Consider the following 27,548-nt stretch of genomic DNA (forward strand, 5'->3'; position numbering starts at 1 on the left):
GTTATATTAGTTGCAATCTTTAGCATATCAATATAATTTTTAAAATCTCAAAATATAGATCAAAATTCATTTTGTTCTTCTCTCAAAAAAAAAATTGAGACAAGTATTTTTGTGCGAATGAGTATAAATTATCTCATCCAAAATAGAAAATATTTTTGTATTTAAGTAAAAACTTAAAATAGTCTTTTATCTTTGAGTTAGAATTAACGATATCCTTATTCTTTTATATAAAACAAAATAATAAGAGTCTTTCATGTTTGTAATATTGGTGTTGTTTTCGTCCACCTTCTAACTTTTGTCCTTTTCAAAAAAAAATGAGATAGAGAGGTTCATCACGTCAAATTTTAATGTGCAATAGTACATAAAAAAAAATCTTGCGACATTAGTTCTCTACAATAAATTGATATAGTTCAAAAAAATAAAGATATTTTTATTTAGCAACAACGATGTTTGAACGGTATAGAACATGGAGCACTCTTCTTGTCACCTTCTCTCATAAAATTATTATTTCTATTAAACATAAAGTAAGACGACTAAATATATCACACACTAAATTATGGACTAAATTAACCTAAAAAATAGACGAAAGATTGGGGAAAAACGAAAAGTACATTAATATTCCAAACATGGAGGACTAGTGATACTACATGTAAAAATTAAAGACACTTTGAATCTTAACCTAAAGATAAAAAGACTATTTTGAGCTTTTTGTTTAATTTTTTAAAGAAATTATATAGTATTTGATAAGATTTCCAATGTTTAGAACAAGAAAAATATCAAACCATATCAAAAACACATTACTAATTTACTAATACACATATTTTTTCATAATTGATTGTAGTTTTTAAGAGTTTATACATGAACACTTTCTCACATCTTTGTCATGCAAATAATATCATCATTTCCTTTTTCTATGATCTTTAAAAAAAAATTACAGCTTACGATATCTAATCTTGAGAAATATAACAAGATTTTCTAGTCACTTATTAACAAGAAAACAAGCCTAGCTTCAAATGTCTTTTTCAAGGATATTCATGCAATAATGATGATTAAAACCTAAATTAGAGTACTCATCAAATACTATATTCAAACATTTTTAAAAGATAGCTACTTTTAACACAAACTCAACATTTTGTAAGAGGACCTCACTTTCTGATGAAAATCACTGAAGAACCAGAGGAATCTAGCATATATCAGAACTCAGTTCAGTTCTCCACCTTAACGACAAAAAAAAAAAGAATGATCAATTTCTATTGAGTCGTGTACTTCCTCAAAGCTCATGCAATCCAATGCAATGCCATTCAAATTATACCAACACAAGACATTGATTGAGCAAGCAAATATTAATAGATGTTACAACTGAAAAGATACAAGCACATTTCGTCGTCGCGAAGTTGCAACAAATCCTTTGCTGATACCAAAAATACAAGTTGCAGGCTATTACAGAATTATCATATCATGCATAAAGGAAAACACAGAAAACCAAATAGAAGGTGATCAAACAAAAAGTTTACAGTAAGAAAAGTGGACATTAGAAAGAACAGACTTAGGGAGCAAGTAAACACAAAAGAATTCTTGGCTTAGCTTGCAAGCTTTGCTTTAGCGGCTGCCATTAGGTTCAGCAAGTCTTGATTGGCATCCCATCTGCTCAAGAAACTTAGCGAGGCGCATGTGTTTGGATGTCCATTGCTCTGCCAATTTCTGCTCTTTTGCTTCTGCATCCCTCCTCAAGCCTGCTAGTTGCTCCTTGTATTCTGCTTCAATTCTGTCTAGAGTTGCCTTCTGTTCTTCCCTCAGAGCTTTCATTTTCGCTTCAATTTCCTCCATCTTCTCCCTAACTTTGCTTGCTTTCTCGGATTCTAGTTGTAATTCAACCCTCCTTAACCTCCAAGCTGCTTCCTTCTTATGTGCAGTCCAAGTACGATGCCCTTCATCTAAATCCTTACAGCATTCTGCAAGTTCAGTAATAAATGGATTTTCTACACAAGGAGGAGCAACACCGTGATGTGGAAAACTGCTCAAGATGAGAGATGCATTATCTGGTCCTCTATCTGTCTGTAGCCACGGAATGCCAGGCGTTGGTGTAGGTGGCACTGTCGAGGGGGAGAGACTTAAAGTCACAGATGGAGATGATGATCTGACAGTTGAAGGAGCAGTTGAATTAGAAAGCCACGGAGGAAGAAGATTTTGTGGCGTAGGAGTTGAGGCATCGGCGTGGAGGAAACCTCCATTAGAAGTAGCCATAAGTAAACCTGGGACACTCCGTTCTTTCACAATCTTCTCTGCAAATGTTTCGAGAATGTGATCGTATTTTCCCTCGTCTACCGGATCAACAACCTTGTTGTTTTCTTTCTGCTCTCTCTGTTGCTTCTCTTTGAAAACTTCCCACCACTTTCCTAATCTCTTCGCAGTTCGACCTGGTACTTCAGCTGCTATTTTCTTCCATTTGTTACCGTGTTTAGCCTGTAGTTGGATAACAAGACTCTGTTCGTCTTCAGTGAGTGATCCTTTTTTAATCCCTGGTTTGAGGTAGTTTTTCCACCTTTCTAAACAAGACTTCGCGTCCCTGTTAAGGGGTGTGTTCATACGCTGTGATACAAGGTGCCATTCTTTTGGTCCATACTGTCTCACGTATGCTCGCAACAAAGCATCCTCTTCAGCTCGCCACCGTTGCCTCTCCCTCATTTCCAGGTGTAAACACCAGTTTCCATCGTCCCAAACTCCTCATAATTTTCCTGAAAGAATGTTCCGCACCATTTTACTTTCAATACTTGAGTAAAGAATCAGAACCATATCTTAAGCACACTATTGATCACAAAACAAAGTCGTGTTACATGCAAGTGCATCACATATAATGTAGTTACTAGCATAACATAAAAGTAAAATCATAAACTTGCAAGGAAAGTCATTACAATGCCCTTAAAATAAAATAACATGACAGAAACAAAGGATCGTTCAGTAGCACTTCAACATAGGAAACTCATGCAATGTTCCAGTACCCAAGATTTTTCCGAGACAAGAATGTAACTGATTGCTCGTATAAAAAACTTAATAGAAAATAGATAATGAGAACAAAAGATGTACATATTTTAAACACAGTCAAAATGCTAGTGCCAAATAAAACACTGACCACATAAATTGGGACAGAGGGAGTAACTCTTTTCTAACCACATGGTTTAGGGGTATCTGCTCATAATTTTCTAGCCAATGCTGCTATGTCACTCTGCCCCCAAGGCCTAGCTCAAGTGGCAAAAGGTGGAGGATTTGTGGCTTAGGTCGCAGGTTCAATCCCCAAACCATGCAAAGCGAAGCCCGGTATTTAAGTGGAGAAGGGTAGAAGGGCGGGTCCTTTATCCACCGAGTTTAGAAGGTTGTGATTGGTCCAAAGGGCGGGTCACCGACGGATTTCTCGGTTATCAAAAAAAAAAATGCTGCTATGTCACTCTGATATACACTACTCAGAACCAGATCACTATTAGAAAAAATGTAAAGTTGACACAGCATTTCTAGAAAACCAACATTATTCAGATAGAATTAAAATAAGAATCGAAGAATACATTCACATTTACTTTTGTTCAGACCCTTCAAGCATTGAACTATTAACATGAATAGAGACCAGACTAGCCACATTCGAAGGTCACTGCTAAAAGATGAATGCAGAGAAGACAGTAAAGAAGAAACGAAAGCAGACGTGTATGCATCCAAGTAGAACGATAGAAACATGCTTTACATAAATCATTTGATGCAATATAGTTAACCATGTACCAGCATACTTGTTTGATTACACATATCATTAATAAACAGACAATACCCAATCAGCACATGGCTACACTATCCAGATCAATATCCTTCTTGATCAGCATTGAGGTACAAGATTTTTGCAAGTGCATAACAAACACAAAAAAGAACTTAGCAGAATATGATTATGCAAATTAAGTAACACACTTCTTCCAAGATTACTGAACTCATGTTCATTTAGCTCAATTGCAATAACCCTTTAAAAGTACAAAAGTTTTCATTTCCAAAAATATCTATGAAACATCAAGCTCTGCAACCCTGAGACTACTACAACACCACAACATACTCAGTGTAGTCACAAGTGGGATCTCGGGAGCATACGAAATACACAGTCCTCACCCTACCTGTGTGGGGTAGAGGTTGTCTCTAATAGAACCTCAGCTCAAAAAAGAAGTTTTTGAGGCAAGAAAAACAAGATAACAAAATAGCCAGATACAAAGCAAGTGAAACAGCAGATAATACCACACTGAGACTATCCACAATAATTCAGAGACCCATATCTTCAATATATCAAGATAGAGAATAAAACTATCTAAAAGTGAGAAAACACAATAAAGATGGGAGAAGTTTTACGCAAAAAGTAATCAAGTAGATTTACCAGAAAATGTAGTGATATCAAATATAAAGATTCAACAACAACAATATACAAACAATTCTTAGTACGATCTGAGTCAAGAACAAAAATGGTAGAGATTTCAACGTTTTCCAAGTTATAGTTGAAGCCAAATTTTGCAAAATGGCAGAGAGATGATGGAAATGCAAAGCATTACAGCCAAAAAGATGGATTCTTTATCTTCTCCACATTTAGCATAAAAGCCATACATGTAAATGCAAGAACAACCCACACAATTCAGTTTAAAACAGCAAGCATATTTAGAAGATTTTTTCCACACACAAGACCAACACTGAAAAAAAAAAAACACAAACATAACAAAGTAGAAAGCATCCATCATATCAGTTTGAATACAAAACCAAAAAGGGGACAAGACTTGTGAATCTTACAAGAAACCTCTTATGAAGCCCAATTCTTGCTTCAACCCATTAGATCTTTCAGTTTTTTTCATGAAAAGATCCAGAGACCAGATTGTGCAAGATGGGAGAGGAAAAAATGATAATGCAGAGACCACTACAGAAAAAAAATAGATTCTTTTATCTCAACCAGATATAGCCATACTTGTAAGAACAAGCTGACAGCCTTGCAAAACTCCACTTCCAAGGAAACACAACAAAGTACAAGAAAAATACACATCAAATCAGTTTGATCACAGAATCAAAAAAGGAGACAACGTTTCATAGATTTACAAAAGAACTCACAAGATACCACTTAGGCATCCCAGTTCATAGCACGACCCATATAATCTTTTTTATTCTATTTCAAGAAAATATGAGCAAAAAAAGAAAAAATGCAGTGACTAAAATGATAATGCAGAGACCACTAAAGCAAAAAGATAGATTCTTTATCTCCACCAAAATTAACCATTAATGTAAATGCTTGTTATGACAAGCAAACACAATTCAGTAAAACAAAAAAGCAAGCAACTTTATGAGACTTTCCCACAACAGAACACATCATTTTGATCACAGAATCAAAAAAGGAGCAAACTTTAATAGATTTACAAAAGAACTTACAAAAAACAACTTAGGCATCCCAGTTTTTAGCTCGACCCATATGATCTTTTTTGTTGCATTTCAAGAAAATATGAGTAAAAAAGAGAGAAAAGATTGAAGGAGAATATGCTTTAGCAAAGAGAAAATGAAGAAGAAGAGAGATGGGATGGAACAGAAAAATGAAAGGAAAATGCAGGGTAATAAGAGAGAAAAGAGGTAAGGTATGGCCCTCCTGTTTGAAGGGTGACGTGTATAGAGAATGTGATGACGAAGACGGCAATGGCGTCTTTAACCAGAAAGGTTAATTGTACACACGCACTATTATGCAACTAGTGTTGTACATCTTGTTTAAGGGTAAAATTCAAAAAAGTAAAAAGTAACACCACCTCAATTCAAATCGTTAGCGCGGACGCGGAGAGTTGCTCGTATAGTAAATAACTCTCATTTTTTATTTTGAAATTGTGAGTTTAAATCATCAAATGAGTAGAAACATGAAAAATCTACCGAGTGAGTAAAAGGGTGGAAACTTTTGAGAAGTGATACAAGTTCTTTTACAATGTAGAAGCATTTAAGCTATCAAATTTAAGTTCAAGATTAAAATATTCAAAGTGTAAACTCGAAAACGACGTGCGAGATGAAGATCAAAGAGTTTAAGTTCAAACCGTATAATTATGTTAAATTGAATTCAAGATCATTATTCGTTGCGATAAACTTACGCATTAAATTAAAACTAAATGAAAAAATCACGTTATTGTTATAAGATTTGAACTCTAATATCTCATTAACTCTGCCTAGTCTATTGATGTTAATTGATAAGCTAAGTGTGTAGTTTGATTGTTGGTTAGTAATTAAATTAAATTATGAGAAAATTACATGGTTAAGCAAAGATATACTAGCTAATTAGTCATCATAGTTTTTGTTTTAGTTAATTACCATTCGCGATCAACATTCAGTGATAATTACATGGGTTGAGATTCTGAATTTGTATAATTCGCACGTTTGTATACATCAGAATGTGTATAATATAGTTTGCTTAATTTTTGTATAAATTTGTTATTTCGAGTTTATACAGAAATAACTCAATTATAAAATATACATGCAAATTACACAAACTTATCCGCAAATTATACAAACAAGACAGTTTAAACTGTAGCTATAACCCGTAAATATGAAAACTATAATTTTAGAGCATAAATAAATTTATTATAGTAGCTACTTGCGAAAATTCTCTTTAAATTATAATATATTATAATCAGTATTACTAATACTATATTAAATTGTATTTTAGTGATTATGTTAAAAATTTCTGCATATCAAGTACAATGTTCAATTATCAGTATGTATGAGTTATAAGATAATTTTATGAAGCATAAAAGATAGAAATAATTAAACATGCATAAATAAAAAGATATATAGTACACCAGAATTGTTATATGCTGAGTTTTATACAAAAACAAGTAAGAAGCTACTCCCTCTGTCCACAATTGTTTGTCAGGGTAAGGTCATGCACATCCCTTAAGGAAAAATTTAATACAAGGTGTAATTTGACTAATATAACCCTATTATATCAAGAATACCAAAAGTTCATATAACTTTTCAATTGAACTACACAATCATTAAGGGCAGAATTGGAAAAAAGTGACTAATTATTTCTTGATTGTTTAAATTGACAATTAATCTTGGACATCTATTTTTAGTATATCTGCCAAACAATTGTGGACGGAGAGAGTATCAAATACTCTGTATTAATATAAGTACTAATTTAGTCTTTGCAGAAACTACAGACTCTCTAGTGCAGAAAATGGGTTCAGAACTAAAGTATAGTCTGTTATAGAGTAGTTTTTAGACTGTATTTTTAGTTTGTGACCTTCAAGAATCTTTTTTTTTGTTTTATTTCTCATTCGATTTGATGACCAAAGTTCATACCAAAGCTCCAATCAAATTAAAATTGCGTAAAATCATTCAAAAGTGGCTTTCAATAAGATTTTTTCCATATTAAAACTAGACAAATTCACAATATTAATTTGTTATGAGAAATTTTCATTTTTTCTTTAAAAAAATCACTTTCCTTGAAAATTAAATTGTCCATAAAATTATAAAGCATTATTACAAAAAAAATTAAACTCAACTTTGACTTCAAGAATTTTGTATAATTTTTTATTTTTATGGCAAAACGTAAATTTTTATTTTTTAAGAAAAAAAAAGAGGCGTGGGGTTGGGGGGGGGGGTTAAAAGAATCATAAATTGCAATAATGGCAAGTAAGGGAAGATTGTAGACAGTAGTACTGATTAGCATCTGCCTAGTTCTTTGAAACTATCATCATCAAAAGTCTTACATTTATTTACTGATTTTTTTCTAAAATTATTTTTTTTTTCTTACTTATTGAAAAGTGGAAAAAAAACACTGTTTTGATTTTTATTGTTTTCAACTTTATTATTTATGAAATCTTTTTAACTATTTTTCTGATAAACCTGCCTCCTACTCGAAGTGACTACACTGTTTACTGCCACCCTTTAACCCCACAGTGAAAAAAAAAAAAGTAGCACCACAGTTATCACCTTGATACTAGTGCCTTTTTTTAAAAAAAAACTTTGGTTATTTGGAAAGGTTATATTTTTCGATTTATTTATTGAAAATCTTGACTCCAAGAGATCACTAAACAAGGAGACAATAATAAATTTATTTAAGGATTGTGTAAAATCTAAAAATGATAACGTATAAATAGAAATAGAAATGGAAAGAGTACTATTATAAGAATTTGTATTATGTATGTATTTGCAACAAATTTTGTATGACAGAAAATTAATTGCAATCACAAATGAAATATGAATAAACATAGTAAATTGATAAATATTACGGGTACAAATTTGTTCCTCTCTTAATTCTTTCTTCTGTCTCTTAAGATTTATCTATGATTCGAGGCCATTAGTGGTGTATTTCTCAAACTTGAATTATTTGGACTTGATTTTTATAATTTGAGGACCGTTGGTGACGTATTTCTCGAATTAGGATGATTTTGATTTCCGCTAATGATATATATCTCGAATTAAGATGATTTGAATTTGATCTCTTAATAAATATTCCATGAATTTGCGAAATATTTGAGATCTTAATCTCTTTATGAATCTTTCATGAATTTGTGGTTGAATTTTTAAGATTTCGATCTCTTTTTTGAGATATAGTACATGAACTAGAATTTAGGGTTGAGTAACTTCGAGAATCCTAATTGTAATTGAACAGATCTTGTAGAATCACAATTTAAATTGAACACATTTCGTAGAATCCTACAAAATTTCAAGAGTAATTTCTCTAGATAGTCATTCATGTTTGAGAAATTACCTAGTAATATCACTTATGTTTGTTTTAGGACTAAGATATCACCCAACTTTACATATTATCTTCAAAATATACTTGACACAGAAAAAGACATCATCTCTCCTAATGGGATGCCATGTCACACTATTCTTTTTTATTATTATTAATATTTTTAAAAAATTTATTTAGACAACCCATATATGATACTCAGTAAAAAAAAAATTACATAGCGCCAAAATTTTCTACCCTAGTTATGGGGGTTTCGGAGGCAAATCCAAATATGAATAATTGTCTATTAGTGTCGTGAATTAATAATTTAGAATTTTCAATAGACATATATAAAAATTTTAGTTAAAATATAATTCATCTGACTTTCGAGATTTAAATTTCTTTACCAAAATTAAAAGAGAAAATAAATAAATATATATATATCATTGAAAATTAAAAGGAAAAGTTTTGTAGAGGGGATGAGAAAATCATTGTAGCTCTATGTGGGAGCATGGACGGAGCTAAGACTTTAATTACGAATTCGATCAAACTTAATAATTTTGATTCAAATTTCAATTTTATAATTAAAATTCATTAAATATATATATAAATTATTAAATTTTTAAGTTTAATATTTTGAAAAATAAAATAAAATTATGATTCAGATATGTGATTGAGAATAAAGTGTGTCTATGTGTGTTTTATGTTTTTGTGGCATAAAGTTTATTTTAATTAATCTGATCTGGACGTAAACATGGATAATTGTAACAGATATTAGTAAAAGAATTTCCATATAGGTGAAGACAAAAATAAAATATATATAATTTGTATTAGGTAGTTTGTTTTTATACACGTAGCATTTATAGCCGGATACTTATAAAGTCTCAATTAGGTTAATACAAAAATAATTAATTATCTTAATCCAGATAATTTTAGCAATAAATTTTTAAAAAATTGGATTTACCTCTGAATTCCCCAGAACTAGGGTTCAAAATTTTGCCACTATGTAATTTTTTTTACTGGATATAATATATGGGTTGTCTAAATAAAATTTAAAAAATTATTAATAATAAAAAAAGAATAATGTGACATGGTATCCCATTAGGAGAGAGATGATATTTTTTTTGTGTCAAGTATAGTTTGAGAAAAATATGCAAAGTTGAATGATATTGTAATCATAAAATAAACATAAGTGATATTACTAGGTAATTTCCCAAACACAGGTTACTATCTAGGGAAATTACTCAAAATTTCAATGTCTACCGTTTGAACGGTAAAAAAATTGGGATAAAATAAGACAATCGAAAATTTGTATTTATGTATCTCTGGTCATCATTAGCTACGGGACTTACGAGGATTGAAATGACAACTAGCTAGCCTTTAAAGTCTAATATTTTTCTAACTCGAGGAGACAGCAGTTTATTTTCCAATTTTTTTCCTAATAAGGGAAAACAAATATTCCAAACAACAATATCATTTTACATTTACCAAAAAAAAAAAAAAAAAATTTACAAAAATATATTGAGTTTTATTTATCTAGATTATGTATAAATCACCCAAGATTAGTTCCCTATCAAATAAAAACTCGAAAAATCGATCTAAGTTGATATCCACGCTAAAATTGTCCTTTTACTGTGTAAGTGGAGAAGATCTACGCTCGACTCAAAATATGAAAAACATAAACAGTAACAATAACAAGATAGTAAGAAAATCGAAACGGAAATAAAAAACTATAGATAAGAATTATAATAATATAACCTATTTATTAAAAATAACACAAAAAAAAAATTAAAAAATTGGTTTGGGGGATGGGGTGGGGGGTAAAAAGGGAGTGGGGTGCGGGGTATAGTGAGAGGGACTGTAGTCCGGGTTTCCCGGCATAAGGAGACGAAGATTGAAAGAGACAGGACTTGACTGCCCTCTTTCCTCTCTATGGCATTTGTCAGTGATACGTTACATCTCTTTTTAACCCCCAACCCCCCACCCCCACCCCTATCATATACTACTATTACACAAAACAAAGTACAATCCACCAATATCTTTTTTTTTTTATTCTTCTTTCACCCTTCCATTTACTTCATATTCACCAACACTTGCCCTTTTCAACTTCCATCATTGATAGGGTAATATCGTAATCGAAGTCAAGGTTAGAAGTTTGGGGTTTCGTAGAAGTAAAAAATTCTAAATTTTAGGATAGAAGAGAAAGATATTGCAAAATATGTTTTCTTTAAAAAGGAAAAGAGAATTCTTTTTGATAGTGGGGTTTGAATCCACAACACTTGTTAGGAAATTCACAAGCTAATATATATAATACAAATATAGAATCTACGTAAAAGCTAGTAGATTCGTTCAAACTTATGAACCTTCATCTAGTTTCACCTCTAGTCATAAGATGTGTTAGTTATTTAAGCATCATTAATAAAATTTCATATTGAAGATCACGTATATATTTTTAGATGATTGAATGGCTAGTAAGTGAACAAGTTTCAATATAACTTTGCAAGTAACCATAATATCGCGTTGGCTTCTAATAGCCCCAAAGGCAATTAGAATAACTTGTAGGTCATAACTAATCTCAATAACTATGTACTTGAATGAAGTTAAATCAAGACAAATAAATTGAATCAAGGATTTCTTGAATATATGATTAAGTTAAGAATATGGTTGGATGGTGAGTAATCAGTACTTTTAGATGCTTAATCACAAATATTAAATTTTGAATATTAGATTATCTTTGTTAAAAGCATTACCTTCTTAAATGAAGCTTTTCTAATAGAATTAATCTACCCTAAAAATAAGGTAGACTCACCAAGTTTTAGTGCTATTAAATCCCTCTATAGCTCAACTTCAAATTAGCTATAAAATTATTCTCTTTTTAACAAGAGAAAAGTAGTTAATAAAAGAAAAAAGTAAAAAGTAGAAAAAGGAAGGGTGTTTTTGGAAAGTGGAGAAAATGATGTAGACAAGTCAAAGGAATTGTAAAATTTAGGGAGATCTTCCCTCTAAACTCAGTGTGGAGCCCACAGTCAGATAATAGGCCCCACTATCCCCTCCTCATTCTGAAAAGGAAAAGGGGAGTGGTAGGAATTTAAGCATCTCCTCATCCCTCTTTATCATTAAAAACTATGCTTCTTTTTTTTTGTTTTTCCATTTTGTCAGATATTTGATATTCATATTAAAAATTAATTAATTTAAATTTATATCGAATACTCAATGTCAAGACCTCTAACTAAAAGAAATAACATAGTTTATCGACTATACTACATTATTATAGACAGAGACGACTTCAGAATTTGAAGACTTTGGGTGCACCTTCGAACTCAGGTTTCGCGGGTGGATCTTCTAGCTTGTACCAGCAGCATAATGACACTCATATATATATATATATATATATTCTTCCGAAACTAATGAATGCACGTGTTGCCCCACCTAGAGGGATGGATCCGCCTCTAATTATAGAGACAGAACCAGAATTAGGAGTATAAAAGTACTAAATTTTAGGACAAAAGATTGATGGTAGAGTTTGAACCCACCATACTAGTGTAAAAGACATTTCTACCGCCATTTTCTTACCACTAAGTTGTTAAATAATTTTGTTAAGAGGTTAAGTTAATATACATAAATACTTATTTAATTTTCTAATACAAATACATGATCTACAATGAAGTCAGTTGATTTGTTCGAACCCACAAACCCCACCTAGCTCTGCCTCTGACCAAATATGATGATAATCTATGCTACTTTCACTTTTTCCATTGCTAGTAAACCAATGGCCCAAACAATAGTCATGAATTGCATATATACACTTCATTAGAATTTCATCCCTCTCCAAAAAGAAAAGAAAAAAAAAAGAGTTATGGGGTGGTTTGGTTTGTCTATACTGTGATTATAATTTGAGAATTATAATGTTGGTACTGTTAAAAGATATATGTTTATTGGTATTTATTTAATTTGTTAAACTAAAAATGAAAATACGGATTACAATATAATATAGAACAATTCCAATATGTTTATACTAAAATGAAAAATTAATTTAGATGCGGGATAAATTATCTTCACTTTATCCTAAGATAATTAACTTTTATCCTTTGTAACTAAATGATTCCTAAAAGTGTCAACCTTTAGAGAATATTTCAACTGATTTTGCTTAACTTTTTCTACTTTGTTCCATTTTATTTTGTTTTCATATGCTTTTACTGATTAAGGGTCTCTCGAAAATAATATTTTTATCTTCACGAAGATAGAAATAGAGCTACATATTCAGACTTTATTTGTAGCATTATACTGAATATGTTATTGTTGTAGCATTTTAGATTTTCTCTACTATATTTGATTTTCATACTTATTTTGGATCGACAAATTTCTTTCGAAAATAATCTATCTACTTTTAAAAAAATAAAAATAAGACTGCGTACACACCGATAAGATAATTGTATACAACTTGTTAGCAATTCTATTTGTGCAAGCTTTGTTGTCTATGGTCTCCACCAATTTGGACTTCATGTTGGGGTGTCACTCTTTGGCTTTTGGATATCATATCAAGGGTGGAACTTTAAACAGTTACTTAAAAAAGTATTTCGACAAACAAACGTGTTTGAATAATTTTTTTCAACGTTTTTTGTTTTATTTGTAGATTTTCTAATATAGGGTTTCATTCTTGCCTAATCTTTTTTTATTTATTTTTTCGTTTAAAATAGATATAATATGTAATCCACATGGGAGGAGACAGAATTTCGACTATAAATTTAGTTAAATTTAGTAACTTAGGAGTACTTAAATTTGTATTTGTTTTAAAATATTCATTGAATACAGTATAATCAATGACCTTCCTTTGCTCCTGTCGACTAGATTATTCAGTGTCCCCATGTGTAAGGTCCTTTCACGAAAGAGGTCGAATAGTTTATGTCCCTTAAAACTGAACACTTTGAACTATTAGAATCTAAATACATAAACTTCAAATAGGCTCGTTTAACCACCCTCTAAATATCCCGTCCTAGACGTGCAAGAAAATAGTAATATTAAATCCCACATAGATTGAGATAAGGTAATTAGACTCCTTTACATGGTCTTAACTATCTCACTCTTTAACTAGTTAGAGGTTGAGTGAAGTCCAACACTCATTTCTTTATCATCTAACGATACGATGAGATTACTAAATCCTCAATTCCTCATATTTTTATCACACATTTCATATTCGAGCTTCAAAAACAAAGAATATTTTTTTAAAAATAGCATTTTTCTATTCCTTATAAATCAGAATTAATTTCTTAAAAGTAAAAATTAGAAATAAAATTTCCAAAAAAAAAAAGTTAAAAATTTATGTATTTGCAATGAGGCCAAAGAAGCACGTCAAAAGTGAAGGTTGGCATGTGTTGTATGCTGTAGAAGTGACAGAGGGAAAAAAGATAAAAAGATAAGACACAAATGACAATGCAATAGCATATATATATGAAAAATCTCTTTGGCTAGAAAATTTGATCAGAATGATATTTTATTTATATTATTTTATTTTTTAAAATATTTTTACCTTTTTAATTTTAATATATTTTAACTAAAAAATAGAAAAATATTAATTTATTTTTTTAAAAAAATATTATAATTTTTTTTAATTTTCTAACCAAATTCTCACAAAATTTTCTGACCATTTAGCATTTCTTTTATATAATATATATATAATATATATCAGCCCACCAAGTCCATCGCAATTCCACAAATTATTACTGTTATTACTATTCAAAATACAGTACAAGGAAACTAAAGCCTGCACATCTTATGGGGATCTGCAAATAAATAACCTAAGGTCCCCTCATTAACATCACACCTATCTTTTTTTTTTATACGACAATATTCGTTTTGAGATTCGACTAATTCAAAAGTGATTTTATTTATTCAGTGTCTAATAGTTATTTTGAAGTTCGACTTATTCAAATTTGAACTATAAAGTTCTTTGTTACTATCAAAAGAGAATTCATTCTTAATTAGTTTGAAATTCGGTACCTATTTTATTGTTCGACTAATTCAAATTAGTTTCACTTTAAGAGTAACCATTTCTTATAAAAAAATAACGTTATTTTTTGCTTGGTGTTCGATACCTATTTTGGGATCTTACTGAATTGAATTCATACTAAGAAGTCGATTGTTTCCTAACAAAATTGGCTTCATTATGTGTTGGTACCTATTTTAGGGTCTGACTAACTTGAATTAGCACCATCGAGTTCATTTTGAGAATATTTATTCCTGCCGGAAGCGAATTTATTCTTCTTTTGATGTTTGGTACCTATTTTATAGTTCAACTAATTCAAATTCACTCTAGAGATTTCAGAATAACAATTCTTTTTTAATCAAAAGTAACTTCATTCTTCTACCAGTGTTTAATACTTATTTTGAAATCTTACTAATAAGAATTCACACTAAGAAGTCTCACTTAGGGGGAGATTGTTTCCTAACAAATGCTAATTTGAATTAGCACCAGCAAGTTCAGAGAGTAACTATTTCTTATATTAAAAAAAAAAAAAGAACGACTTCATTCCTCATCAATCAAATATTGTTAGATACCTATTTAAGAGTTTGGCTAATTTAAATTCACGTCGAAAAAGTCTCGAAGTAAAACATTATTTTTACCAACTATGACTTTATTCATATAGGACATCACAATCTTAAATGTTTTTTCCTCCTTTGAAGTAAAAATAAAAGCACTACTAAGAAGTGGGGAAATTCAGTCAGTCCCCTTTCAAATAAGAACAAACACAAAGAAGAAGTTGGAGAAATTATTAGTTTCAGATCTCCATTAAACCACAGCCTCAACCATTTGTGGCCCTTTCCCATTAAAGGACATGAGATTTTCTGATTGGACTGTAAAAATAGGCCCTCCAACTATGAACTATCTTAGCCTTTTTTGCAATAGATGCCAAGACATCATTGTAGAATTCTCACGTCTAAGATGAGAGAAATCAAAAATTGTATTAATGATTAAAATTGTTGAGTATATACTGAAAATTATAAAGTCCTAAGTTAATTATTCTTAGGACTCGTTTGGTAGGCGGTATTAAAGAGAATAGTCCATGGATTAAAATTTAGTCCATCTTATACATTGTTTGGTTACTTTATTTTATTTTATTTAATCTATGGATTGCTTAAACACCATATGTGGTCTTATTTTATCCCTAGGAAATTAAGGAATAACTAATCCAAGGTTTGTTAAACCTTGAAGGATAAGACCCCAAAATAACAAAACTATCCCTTTATTCATTTTCCTGAATTTCTCTTGTAATTTGATTTTCTTTTTATTTATATTGAAATAATTATACATGTTTTTTTAAATTCTCCAAATTCGTTTAGTGTAATTTAATGATTTCACTAATATTTTTTTCTCATTTTTTTTATTCAATGTAGTTCGTCGATTAACCACTTGAACTATTTTTTGTAATAAGCTTTAGCTATTGAACAATATAAGTAGTCTTAGATCTATTTTAAGTTTAAGATATTTTTGACAAACAAAAAAAATTAGAAATACACCATGTCATCAATGATCTCCTTAGTGGTACATCATACCTCAATTTATATATATATATATATATATATATAACTTACTTAGTTAAATGAAATAGAAAATCCTACAAAAAAATAATATTGTCCGGTGGTTATCTATCTTGACTCAATTACATGAAATTAACAATCTCACAATAACACAAGGATATAATATGAAATAATTTTTTTGTAGAGTTTTAAATCAAACATAAGATTAAGTGGGAAGCAATGAACCAAACACTTGACAAAAAATAATTTCTGCACTACTAATTCCTGCATTACTAATCCCTGCGTTACTAATCCCAGTGCTATCAATGTTTGTACCAAACGACTTCTTAGAGTCCTACTACAATACATATTACTACTACAATAATAATAATGCAATTATAAATAATCTAATCCTAGTCGACTTCAGCTAGTGCAAGAAATAGTCTAATCCTAGTGTGACTCAAAGTCCATTGTACACGTTGATTAGACCAGGTTGTTCAACTGATTCTATGTCTTCAGTTTTCTTTTATCTTCCACAATCATATTCAATTAATATATTTACATGTGTGAGGTGGTTTTATTAATTTTAGTTTAATTTGGGTATTAAATAAAAAGGATACTATAGAAAACAAAATTATCCATATTTAATATTTGTATACCAAATCAGATTAGTACTTATAAAAGTACGCGTATTAGTTAAAATTAATGTAAGAATACACATAACTAGTACTCATAAGTCATAAATATTATTATATTAAAATATATATCATATATACATATAGTAATTTTTAATAATTATAAACATGATATACAAAATGAGTTCTTGTATAGTTGTACGTAAGTTGTGTGGCTAAAATATATCTTTTGGTCAAGATAATGAGTTGGGCCTCATGGATAGTGTTTCAATGTAAATGTGGAAAAATTACTTAAATATACAACTTATTTTATCTTATTCTCTAATTTTTTTATCATTTGAAAAATTATAAAATAAATTCTACTTTCTCCTATTCTTGGATACATCACTTTACGCGATGTATCGGGACGTTGAGAGATATATTCGAAACTGAGACGTTGAGGGATGTATCCGAAATCGGGACACGATGTATTTGTATGTTTTGAGAGGTATCCGGATTCTACCAAAATTAAGGAATTTTTATAATTTGAAAAAGAGTAGGGATAAGATGTAATAAACTCTTAACACTATGAGATTTGTATAAAATTATTGGGTGAGATAACTGTTTTTTAGTCAAACCATCAAAGTATAGCCACATTTAAATTTAACTCATATTGCATGAACAATCATAAATTTCAAACTTTACACAATCTATGTGTGAAATCTTGCTAGGATTTCAAAATTCATGAACGATTCTTGGAGTATAAATCTTTATTAGTTTAAAATTTTATTTTCTCTCTCGTGTATTTCACTCTCCACCTTGTATATGCCCATATAAAACAACAATAAACGATAATGATATATCTAGTGTAATCTCACCAAATAGGGTTTGGGGATGATAGAGTATACACAGATCTTACCTTTACCTGACTATTAGAAAAAAAATTTCACAATGTCTCCTTCGTGCTTCACATTCTTCAAATCGTCACATAAAATTAAACTCCAGGAGATTCATTTACTCAGAGATCCAATTTCACTAGAAAACCTTCCAAAATTTCACCACCTCTTTCTTAAAAACAAAGAGTCAAGTTCTAATATTGTATATCGATGTATCTCTTTCATGTATATTTTTGTATTTCCAAAAAAATGGCAATTTGCCAATTTCATCCTGTAATTGTCAATTGTTGAAGGCCTTAACTGGGCCGATAAGCTTCAGCTTCAGCCCATTACGTTTTCATACGAGAAATACACATAAGTAACCATTTTTGCAAAATATAGTGATTTTTTGCTCTTTTCTTCTTCTTAACAAAAAAGGTATCTTTTGTTTTTTCAAAACATAGCAATTTTTTTTGTATTACCGCCCGAATATAGTATTTAATTGTGACAACTGTATAAAAATGTATAGCTTTCAAAGAAGAATATTGATATACGTGAAGATATCAACTATATGAATGATAAACTAGATCGCAAGTTTTTCAAATTATATGTGCACAATATTGTCCAATTGTATGAGAATTTTTCAATTTTTTGTCTAATAAGATTTTGACGAGGCATACATTATTCTGTTAATGAAATTCAAAAGAGAACGTTACAGATATACTATATTATAAATGTTCATTTAAATACAAAGTTTCTTGAAGAAGCTTGGAATCAAGTAGATAACTTACAAGCAACTTCCTAAACAAACCTTTCCTCAACCTTGTAAGTAGATTAAACAGACAGCTTGAAAGTAACTTGCCTAACATTTTCGAAACAGACTCATAGAGTTTTTTTTTCATTGGAAGAGTTAACATTTTTTTTTATGATATAACAGAGACAAACAATAAATTAAATGATCATGTGTTATTGATAGTCTGAAAATACAGTACAACTTTTAACCTTAAATTTGTAGATCTCAAGGGACTTTGATAATACGTTATCATGATCTAATATCAAAGGACACATTTTGATTTAAAGGGTTCTGGAAGATAGAAAAAGACATTTTAATAATCATAGCATAATAATCTTTTACTGATATAGTATTATTAAAATCAAATAAATAATCCAAAATAGGACTAATCATCGAGATATCCAACAACCTTAAAAAAGACAAAAAAAATCCACAGTAGAAAATCCAACACCTAAGTAGCTCTACCTAATGTTGAAAGTTGAAATCAGTTGTACTATTAAAAAGGTGCTTAAAATTTAAAGTTTATGAGTTCATAATTTTAATTATTTTGAGTTATTAATTTGAAGCGTATTAAATAATTTCTTTAAGAGAAATATAAAACTTGAACGAAAGTTATTGGTTATGTTGAAATGGCTTAGCTTACATTCAGTGACAAATTTTGTATATTAAGGGATCGTTTGGTGTGATGGATACAAATAAATATTCATGAGATAAAAAAATAGTCCTAAAATAATATTTTGATGTCTTGTTTGGTAGCCTTTGAAATAACTTATCCCACCATTTATATCATAGTGATGGAATAAGTTATCCCAAAATGACTAATCCCAGAATTATTAATCTTGGGATAACATATTCCCAACCAAACGACTCCTAATTTTTGAGTTCTTATAACAAGTTCAAGTTATTATACAATAATAATTGATTTCATACAACATCTCGAAAAAGCTACAAATTCCTATGAACCAAACCAACCTGTCATATTGTCGATCCCCCTCAGCCTACACACTAGCTTCGCCTCTAAGGTGTGGTGAGATGGATGAAGTTTCATAATTTTCAACTAAAAAATCTCGAATTTGAGTGAATTGATATCTTGCGATACAAATCCAAATTAGTCGGTATGAGATGTTTATGTAAAGAAAGATTCAAATTTCAGCTGTAAACAGACTTGTTTTATTATACAAATAATTTAGTGATCAACTAATAAAGCAACTTTACTGAAAATTTTTCCCATATGTTTGAATTTGATGTGTTTCTTGGTCCTACTACAACAAGACTAAGTCAACCTTCTATGGCTTCAGCTGAAAAGTCCAAAAAAGGCATCTTCTAGGAAACCAATACACACAATCAAGAAAAAAAAATATTTTTTTTATATATAAAAGATTCCCCTTTTCTTCTCTCCTTTTACCTGTAACTTTCTTTACTTCAATTTTGGTTAAAAAATGATTACAACCAAGTTCATTTTTCAACTTCCATTGGCTTTCCCTCTACTTTTAACTTTACAACTAACCAAAATTTGCTCTTGGTGAAATAGGTTAAGAGGGAGTTTTTATTTTTTGAGTTCATACTAGATCTAGGTTCACTGGCCTTGTGGGGTTTTTGTGTTTGAAGTTTTCATATGCATATTGCAAATGAATTCTTGAAATTGGTTGTTATTTGTACATTTTGGCTTGTGGGGTTGTAAAGTTGGAATCTTTTTGAGGTTTTTGTTGTGATGGGGATTTGTCTGAGCAATGAAATCAAGGCTGAAACTACAATTTTTACTGGTACAGGTATATTTTCATTTAACTATCTTTCTTTTACAATTTGATTTTTTACCAGTCTGTGTTTTCCTGTGCTTGGGGTTGGTGGGGGTGGGGGTGGGGGGACCAGAAAGACTGAATTATGGATCTTATTTTGTTGTGGCATTAGTATTATTTTGCTGTGGTGTAAACAGTTTTCTTATAGAAATGCAGGTTAAGGATGCGTATAATAGACCCTTGTAGTTTGGCCCTTTCCGGAATTTCGTATAGCAGGAGCTTTAGTGCACCACACTGCACTTTGTTTACCATATTCCTGTTAAAGTTGCAGAGGAGCTTGGGAGAAATAAATAAATAATTAATCATAGAGAACAAGGAAGAGAATTTGAAAAGCCAATTGGTTTTGGATTTTGACTCGTGACGAATGGTGTTTTGCTAACTGCAGAGAATGTTTAAAACATTGTGCTTCCAACTACACAACTAATGTTATCTAAGGCGGAGCTAGAATTTTGAGTTTATGGGTTCTGGATTCTAGAAAAGATGCTCTTGATAAATCATTTATACATATTTAGTGGATTTTTAAGCTTAAATACAGGATTTGAGTCAAAACTACTAGGTACTGTCGAACCCCTAAATGTTGTTGTCAAGAGTTTCTTTTATGTATATGGAAATTTGTGGGTTGTGATGGTAGTAATATTGGCTTTCGGATGTGCATTCATTTTTTGTTCTTAGCGTCATTTGACTACAACATGTAGATGGATTCTTTCAGGGGTTGGTTCTAGAAATGTCAGTGGAAATGGTACTGAGACTAGTAATTCGAATAGCAAAGTGTCATCAGGCTCTGTACCCCCAACTCCCCGGAGTGAGGGCGAGATCTTGCAGTCGTCCAACTTGAGGAGTTTTACTTTCAATGAACTCCGAGCATCCACTAGAAACTTCCGTCCTGACAGTGTACTAGGAGAAGGAGGTTTCGGTTCGGTTTTCAAGGGGTGGGTTGATGAACAAACACTTTTAGCATCAAAGCCTGGCGCTGGCATTGTGATAGCTGTGAAGAAGTTAAACCAAGAAGGTTTGCAAGGGCACCGTGAATGGCTGGTGAGAGAAGTTTTTCCTCTTGGATTTACAACGTGGTCTAAGAATTGATTTCTTAGATCACGTTGGCAATCTGCATACGTGGTTAAATCATACGTATTTATTACCGATTTTGCATTGTTCTTAATAGTAAAATTGGGGTAAATAATATGGTCAATAAAGTAGTTATGAGTAGGATTACTTAATTCTCATCTGGTTCACAGAATGAACTTATAACTTTCTAATGAATGCGAGTTAAATTGTGAAAGCAGGGTAGATCAATGTATTTATGTTCTTGAACTTACGAAATTGCAGGCTGAGATAAATTATCTTGGTCAACTACGTCATCCGAATCTTGTAAGATTGATTGGTTATTGCTTAGAGGATGATCACAGGCTTCTAGTCTACGAGTTCATGCCTAAGGGTAGCATGGAGAATCATTTATTCAGGAGTAAGCTCTAAGTCTCTCTCGTATGCTACAAGTCGTTTGGTTATTATGTGTCATCTTACTGGCTTGTTAGATCCTATGTAACATAATGTTTTCCTTGAATCAGGAGGTTCATACTTTGAACCTCTTTCTTGGAGTCTCCGTATGAAAGTTGCCCTTGGTGCTGCAAGGGGCCTTGCATTTCTTCACAATGCTGAAACAAGTGTTATATACAGAGACTTCAAGACTGCTAATATCTTGCTTGATTCAGTAAGTATATCTTATGTTGAACGGTCACTTAGCTCTCTTTCGTTCTCTCTTTGAACACGAGCATGTTAATGCTTCTGCTGTTTATCGATGCTGGTTTGGTGCACTCATTTTTATGCTTCACATCTACAGAATTACAACGCCAAGCTTTCTGATTTTGGTTTGGCCAGGGATGGCCCAACCGGTGACAAAAGCCACGTCTCTACAAGGGTTATGGGAACATACGGATATGCTGCTCCAGAGTATCTATCCACAGGTTTGTCATTCTTGCCAACTAGTTCCGCTTTATTTTTTTTTCCATCTGATGACATATTTGTATAGCTCCTTTTTGGTGCATAGGATTAATTTCAAGAACTCCCTCTTTTTTTGTTTGTCTGGTTTTGACTTGACACGGAATTTGAAAAAGTAAAGAGAACTTTTGAATCTCGTGGTCTTAAACTAAAAATATGTACTAAAATGCCCTTTAATCTTGTGTTCTTAAACATGTTGTGTGGAAAGTTAGAATTATAGAGTTGCCAAATAAGGAAAGAGGCATACTTTTTGAAACTGTGTTCGTGAGAACTAGCAGCTAATGATCTAGCTCCGCCTCTGACTATAACTGTATCATTATACTCATCACAATAAAATGGCACATCTAGTTTCTTATCTCGATATGTTTCTCTTATTCGTAAGGTCATCTTACTGCCAAGAGTGATGTATACAGCTTCGGAGTTGTTCTCTTGGAAATTCTATCAGGTAAGAAAGCAATAGACAAGAATCGACCAACAGGGGAACACAATCTTGTCGAGTGCTCAAGACCATACTTGACCAGTAAACGTAGAGTTTACCGTGTTCTAGATTCTCGACTTGAAGGACAATACTCACTCACTCGTGCCCTTAAGGTAGCCACCGTTGCACTTCAATGCCTAGCCATGGACCCCAAGTCAAGACCAACTATGGATGAGGTAGTAACAACTCTAGAGCAGCTACAAGAGTCCAAGGATCGCGTGAAAAATGATAAAAACAAGGATCAACAGTTGAATCGACTTAGCAGTCAATCAAGTGGCGAGCTCAACAAGTCATTCAGAAGCAATTCAGAAGAGACTCCGCGTGTTGCCAATTATCCCAGACCTTCAGTTTCCCTTCGCTCTATCTAAAAAGACGGGAATTCACATTCTTGACGTGCCAGTTGTTAACATCCAATTTTAAGGAACTTCTGGCCTGCAAGTACTACTACAACAACACGAATAACATATTCAGTGTAGTCCCATAAAATGGGATATGTAAGTGTACCAAATATAATCAACATGTATAGTTTTTTTTTTGATGTTTACTTTGTCTAATAACTGTTGAAATGAGGATTGATGAGATGATGTATAATGGATTGCAAGTAAAATTTTTGTTACCTGTAAATACCTGTTATAAGTTGCTAGTTTAACTTCTATGCACTAATATCGTAAAAGAATGTTTATATGGTCAAGTCACCTAAAAAATAACTAATGATAATTAATGGTTCATAAAAGGTGTAACCGCTAAGATGAAAATAGAGAGCAAGCCATAAAAATACATCTAAACTATCGTGCACACTTAAACTATACAAGAGTCCTATCACTCGAACTTATTTTTTCTGTATTATTTGCCCTTTTCACTCTGACAAAGAAAATAAGTTGAATCATATCATGTGCATACACAAACCTATCCTAGGCAAAAAAAGAAAACCTCATTCTTTGTTTAGTATTATTTTGATAATACATAGGAATTTTGTGTACTATTATATACGAGATAAAAAATGAAATAACGAATACTCATATAACTAATATCTGCATAAATCTTACCAAACGACCCCTTATAACTTCCCTTCATCGTGTGAAACCTTCAGCATATTTTTAGGATCTTAAAATCTTTTGTCAGTCGACTAAAATGACTTAAAGCGTTGATTTGGTCAAATTTATGTAACAATTTATATATTATAAAGATGTTTGAAAGAGTCAACAATTTTGCTTCTATGGGAAGTGCCACAAAATATTATATCCATGATAAGAAATTAAAATTATATTATTATAGTAAATTTTTCTTTGCAAGTGGGATAGTGCCATGAAGATTGCAAAAACTAGAATTTTAGCTTTATGATTTTGAATTTTATAATGACGATTTTAAATAATAATAATTGTGTTCTAAAGTTTATATTTTTGTGCATATTTAATGAATTTATCAACACAAATATATTATTTGAGCAAAATTTATTGGGTTCGATCGAATCTGCACGCGGTCTACTAGCTCTTATTCCTAATGAAGAGTAATGACAACATATTTTGGCGTTTAGTAATGATTTGATTCACATTTGAAAAGAAAGGTAATATTGGAGTTGATTTCATAAATGGTTAATACATTCTAAATAATTACTTATTTGAACGTAAAAATATCGTTTCAATTAATCATATTTCATCATATCAGAGATATAATATGGTTCTGAAGGATTAAGTTGGATATGAACAGTTCAATAAGATTTTTATTCAAGAATGAAAAACTAATTTAAATGTATTTTATCTGTTCCATGATGGAATAAGGATTAATACATGTTAAACTATGATTTTGATTAAAAAGAGAGATTCAAGAAATGGTTGATATATTCACATTATATATATAACCAAGTTGGATTTGATGTATCGTAACGACTTTACCATTCCCAAATGAGGCCAGGAATGAATCTAAAAAGAAATCGTTATTGATTCTCCCTCTTTTTTTTTTATTTTTGAAGAGAGTGATTTTTTCCCGCAAAAATCATAAAAACAAGGACGATTTGATAGATTTAAAATAAAAAAAGAAATTATAGTATTTGCTAGAAACAACATAATGAAGGTAATATTCAATATAGATTGATCAGAAATCAAACTCAAATCTAATATGGTACCTATAGGTATATCAAAGATGTATTGAATCGATTCACATATGATATATAATATAGACCAAATATACACATGATATACATTATTATATAGTGATTTACATGTATATACAGAAGAGGAAAAAACAGAAAATGCTACCATTTACAGCTACAAAAACCTATTTCCCCCCTCATTTCCACACATCCTCCGCCTCACCACCACCATAATTATCATCGATTTCGTCATAATCAATACATAACTTTCGTATTCTGAAACACCTACATGAAAACTCACTCTTGCTACCGAAAACAAGAGTAAAATCGATTAGGTGTATTGAAATTTACTTCATCGATATGATAATATTCCACAATTATTATAAAATGTATTATTATTATTATTAATATACTATATATATTTATCGATTATTATTTAATTGAACGACTATACTCAAAAAAATATTCAATTGCACAAAAATGCCCCCATGAATTAGGGCCGAAGTGACACTTGGGCCTGGGTGGATCCGTTAACTATTTCAAACTTGGAAAAGATCATCCTATACAATGCATATTTCCCGCACAAGCGTAGAGATGTCAAATCGACGGATTGAGTTCAATTTGTGTAGAAAAAAATGATAAGAATTAATAAATGGGTGGAATATTAATCCGTCTAAAAAAATTTTGGATCGAAACGAGCTAAAATGTGGGTCAATAATTTTTTAGTACCTAACTTAATTTTTTTTGTTATGACTATATCAAATAAAAAAAATATTTTATAAATTTCTCATGGATCAATTAGATTACATACCGATCCAATTTTTTATGAGCTAAAATGGATTAAATTGAAACTAACAACGCTAATAAATAAACGAATCAATATCCCGCTCAAACTTAAACAAATTAATATTTAATTAATTATTTTTTTTAAAAAGCCCCATATAAATCAAGTGGACTTTAAAACTAACACATTCCAAACATTTTGTTGATCTTTTAAATGGAATTTAGTGGGTTGATTCTTTGCTGTCTTTCATTAGATTTGGAAAAAATATCTTTATTTAAAAGTGAAAAAAGAAAAAAGAAATTAGTGTTAAAGAAGAAAGAAAAGATGCTCCTTTTTCTTGAAAATATTTGGTGGGGGTGGTAGGAATTAGGATTGTCAATTGTGGAATTGCTTTTGCTCAAAGAATCATATGACAAAAGAGGAATATATTTAAATGCATCATATATAAATGTGTGTTTTAACTTGACTTGGCTGATATTTAATTATATTTTTCGATTTTGGATATATACAATTAATAAAGTTGAACAAGTAGACGTATATGTCCTATGTGACGTATTATATGTCAATACACGTCCTACATGACATCCTATGTGTATCATGCAACGTAAAAAAATCTACTTGTTAAACTTTACACATATTTAAGTGTTTACCCAAAGTTAAAAGACATAAATACTAACTAAATTCAATTTATAGGGCATGTTTATGTATCATGTCAATTTAAATGTTTGTCATGAAATAAGGACAAATTATTCATTATGATTGATTTTTTTTTTTTAATAAAAAATATCTTTTTTATTTTGAACTTTTATAAATCGAGAATCTTTCATTTTTATTTTACAATATTCGTAACGTAATCTTTTACGATTGCAGACTCATGTTTAATTAGTATATAATTTGTAACACACAAGTGTAAATGTTTGTCTTAAATTTTGTGAGGTATTCTTTCGAATTTTTTTATTTTTTTTACTTTTTAAATTTTTTATATGTTAGTTAATTATTTATCTCCTCCAGTATATAGATGTAGGTAGCCAAAATACGTTAATTTATTATGTTTTCTTTTGTTATCTCATTTATTATTTATCTTCATGCGCATACGATGTAGTAATTAAACATGAAAAAAATATGTGACACAACAAATTAAAGTCTTATATTTACGCGAAATAGTGATAGTTTAGGAAAATTACATAATATACGAAATATTCTCCTAAATAACGGTCCAACGACCATAATTTATTGCCAAATGATACTCTGAAATTTCTGACCGTAAAATTTTGGATCTAACATTTGTTTTAAAGATATATTCCTAAAGACCCCAAAAAGAAAATGTGTATTGCAAAAAGTTAAAAGGGTATAAATTCATCTCGAATGGCATATATTTGGCTATCAATAACCCTTCGGGCTGGCCCAGTGGTTTGGGTTTAGGACTTCCATGTTGGAGGTCTCAAGTTTGATCGAAATCCCTACCAACAAAAGCAAGGGGTTTACCTTCTAGGTCAAGCTCGCCGCACTGAGCTTGCCTAGTTGTGGGTTACCTCTCCTATGTGGTTTGCGAGCTATTGCATAGGAGCGGAGGTTTTACCCTGTATGCACTTGAAGGATAGTGATTGCGGGTTTCCCTTGTCAAAATAAAAATAAAATATTTGGCTATCAATATTTTTGTTAAAGAGTTGACTAAAATAACTTTTAAAACAATAGAGAATTTTTCATTGCCATGAAAAAAGAGCTTGGGATTGTCAAGTGTCAAGTGGTCCTGACTTAGGTATATTTTTTAAGGATGTGTTTAGCAACCGACGAGAGTATGACGGAGTGGTAAGTACTTTTTTATTCTTAATTGGAGTTCTCGAGTTTGATGAGTTTCACTAGATACGGATTGAAGTTGCCTTTGTTAGGAGCGCTTTA

General features: G+C 30.9%; 2 protein-coding genes across 3 annotated transcripts; one reads left to right on the forward strand and one right to left on the reverse strand.

The window, feature by feature from the left end:
- Nucleotides 1–1,415: 1,415 nt before the first annotated feature.
- On the reverse strand, nucleotides 1,416–5,659 carry LOC125840410 (transcription factor AS1). 2 transcript variants are annotated; one of them, XM_049519388.1, is made up of 2 exons: nucleotides 5,428–5,659; nucleotides 1,416–2,735 (listed from the first exon to the last, which is right to left on the reverse strand). In XM_049519388.1, exon 2 carries the CDS (start codon nucleotides 2,683–2,685, stop codon nucleotides 1,600–1,602), a length of 1,086 nt encoding a protein of 361 aa, XP_049375345.1. In that variant the 5' UTR covers nucleotides 2,686–2,735; nucleotides 5,428–5,659; the 3' UTR covers nucleotides 1,416–1,599. The 2 variants fall into 2 exon arrangements, with proteins under 2 accessions (XP_049375345.1, XP_049375346.1); XM_049519389.1 differs by lacking the exon at nucleotides 5,428–5,659 and adding an exon at nucleotides 5,044–5,157.
- Nucleotides 5,660–19,915: 14,256 nt separating this feature from the next.
- Nucleotides 19,916–23,400, forward strand: LOC125840402 (receptor-like cytoplasmic kinase 176). Its single transcript, XM_049519380.1, has 6 exons — nucleotides 19,916–20,276; nucleotides 21,013–21,338; nucleotides 21,630–21,765; nucleotides 21,869–22,011; nucleotides 22,141–22,264; nucleotides 22,681–23,400. The coding sequence occupies exons 1-6, from the start codon at nucleotides 20,219–20,221 to the stop codon at nucleotides 23,142–23,144; spliced, it is 1,251 nt and encodes a 416-aa protein (XP_049375337.1). The 5' UTR covers nucleotides 19,916–20,218; the 3' UTR covers nucleotides 23,145–23,400.
- Nucleotides 23,401–27,548: the final 4,148 nt, after the last annotated feature.

This window comes from Solanum verrucosum, unplaced genomic scaffold (assembly GCF_900185275.1).
Source record: "Solanum verrucosum unplaced genomic scaffold, falcon-dt-bn FXZP01000137.1, whole genome shotgun sequence".
Lineage (NCBI taxonomy): Eukaryota > Viridiplantae > Streptophyta > Magnoliopsida > Solanales > Solanaceae > Solanum > Solanum verrucosum.

Excerpts from the sequence above, each read along its gene's own strand:
- LOC125840410 (XM_049519388.1), bottom strand. The coding sequence starts at position 2,685 with ATGAGGGAGAGGCAACGGTGGCGAGCTGAAGAGGATGCTTTGTTGCGA.
- LOC125840402 (XM_049519380.1), top strand. The coding sequence starts at position 20,219 with ATGGGGATTTGTCTGAGCAATGAAATCAAGGCTGAAACTACAATTTTT. Across the intron at positions 22,012-22,140 it reads CTAATATCTTGCTTGATTCA|AATTACAACGCCAAGCTTTC; the intron begins GTAAGTATATCT and ends TCACATCTACAG. Across the intron at positions 22,265-22,680 it reads TCCAGAGTATCTATCCACAG|GTCATCTTACTGCCAAGAGT; the intron begins GTTTGTCATTCT and ends CTTATTCGTAAG.